The sequence below is a fragment of the Myotis davidii genome, unplaced genomic scaffold (assembly GCF_000327345.1).
Source record: "Myotis davidii unplaced genomic scaffold, ASM32734v1 scaffold54, whole genome shotgun sequence".
Taxonomy (NCBI): Eukaryota; Metazoa; Chordata; class Mammalia; order Chiroptera; family Vespertilionidae; genus Myotis; species Myotis davidii.
This window is the reverse complement of record NW_006287915.1, coordinates 143,681-145,466: the sequence shown is the minus strand read 5'-3', so window position 1 is coordinate 145,466 and position 1,786 is coordinate 143,681. Positions and strand designations below refer to the sequence as shown.

At 45.2% G+C, this 1,786-nt stretch overlaps 1 protein-coding gene across 1 annotated transcript in view; it reads right to left on the bottom strand.

Annotated features, from left to right (window-relative positions):
* E2F7 (E2F transcription factor 7) overlaps positions 1–1,786 on the bottom strand; it is a 41,940-nt gene that overhangs the window by 7,929 nt on the left and 32,225 nt on the right. The window contains exons 10-11 of the mRNA XM_015561324.1: positions 1,370–1,389; positions 3–29 (exon numbers count right to left, since the gene is read on the bottom strand). Of these exons, the coding sequence (XP_015416810.1) occupies positions 3–29; positions 1,370–1,389 (47 nt within the window). The remainder of the gene's footprint in view (positions 1–2; positions 30–1,369; positions 1,390–1,786) is intronic.

Below are 1,786 nucleotides of genomic sequence, written 5' to 3'. Positions count from 1 at the left end.
ACTCTCCCACCCGCTCCTTTTTTTTTATTCTGGGATTTATTTACCTTCTATGGCTGTCACTGGAGCTGAGAGCCGGCTTTAGCTCTGAGGTTCAGCTCCATCCAGCTCTGAGACCTCGGCTGCTGAAAGCAGGGATCTGGGCTTTGTTTGGGTTCTATAATTGTAACACTGTTGCAGTCCTGCTAGGTCCAGCTATTATGGCTGAAAGCAGGTTTTTGGGGTTATTTACCTTCTATAATTGCAAAATTGTTTCTTAAAGTGCAGCTCAGAGGCCGGCAGCGGCAGGCAGGGAACATTAGCTTCCTCCGTCACTGAGCAGTTAATTTGCATATCACCCTGATTAGCCAATGGGAAGGGTGGCGGAGGTACAGCTAATTACCATGTTTCTCTTTTATTAGATAGGAAATTTCCAAATACTAAAAAACAAAATGTTTATATGTTCAGTATATTTTTGGAAATAGATGAGGAAACTCCTTTAGAAACTGGTATACATAGAACAGGGATTTCTGACTACTTTTCTGTTGGAATCACTGAGACCTGGGTTGCGCACAATCTCATTGTCCACTGTGCTGCTGGGAATAAAATGGAGTGCTCCAGGCTGCAGCGCTGAGTGACTCTCAACCACAGCCCCCTCTGAGTAAGCAATCGCTATTACTCAGCTCTGTGAAACTCAGTGTGTCCACACTGAGCACATCACCCACCTTCCTACCCGCAGCCGTCTCCCGTCAGTCTTTCCATCTCCACCACTGTCACCATCGTCTGAGACCCAGGTATTTCTGCAATGCCTCCTCCTGCTCTGGTAGGTCCTGCTGACTGACCGTTTACACTGCTTTCCACCTCTGGCTGCGCCAGCTCAGGCATGCACCACAGACAGAACTGTGTGCAAAGGCTCTGCTCTGTGATCTGCTCACCTAGCGGGCATTCTCTACGTCCAATCCCACCTGTGTGAAGCAGCCAGGATGGTCTTCCCTGGTGCATCTGCAATAGTCTGCACCATCTGTCTCCTAAATCCAAACCCTTCTACCTGGCTCTCAAAGCTTTTTGCCAAGTCGGCCTACTTACCTCCAACACCCTAAGCTCTTCTCCTGAATGGTGTTTCCTTTCACTATCCTATTTGGGTAAATCATTATCATTAATCAGCTTGCTGTCCCTCCACTCCCTGACCCTGCCTCAGAATCTGTTTCTTCCCACATCAGTCATTAAAAACGCCTCTTGTTCCTTCTTTAGCATTTCCTCTAATAACATGTGACTGCTATAAAAGGAGAATAACTACCAACCTCAAAAGATTGTTATGACTAGCCCTGGCCAGTGGTTATAGTGTTGGCCCATGCACCAAAGGGTCATAGGTTCAATTACCAGTCAAGGGCACATACCTGGGTTTGGGTTCAGTCCCCAGCCCTGGTGGGGTGCGTGCAGGAGGCAACCCATTGATGTGTCTCTCTCACATCGATGTTTCTCTCTCTCTCCCCTCCTCCCTTTCTTCTATTCTCTCCCTAAAAATCAATGGAAAAAAATCCTCTGGTGAGGATTTAAAAAAAAAAAAAAAGACTGTTATGATTAGATGAGTTAATATACATAAAACTTTTGGATTAGTACCTGGCAGTCACATGTTACAATGATGACAAAGTGACTCATGGACTATGATCCATCATTTTTCGTGTCACACTAGTGATTTGTCTTTTTGGGGGCATTTGTTTAATTTTTTTCCCTATAAGCTTTCATAGCTCAGGAGATAATTTTTTGTACTTTTGTGTCCCTGATGCTATATCATGCACATTGTTTTGCA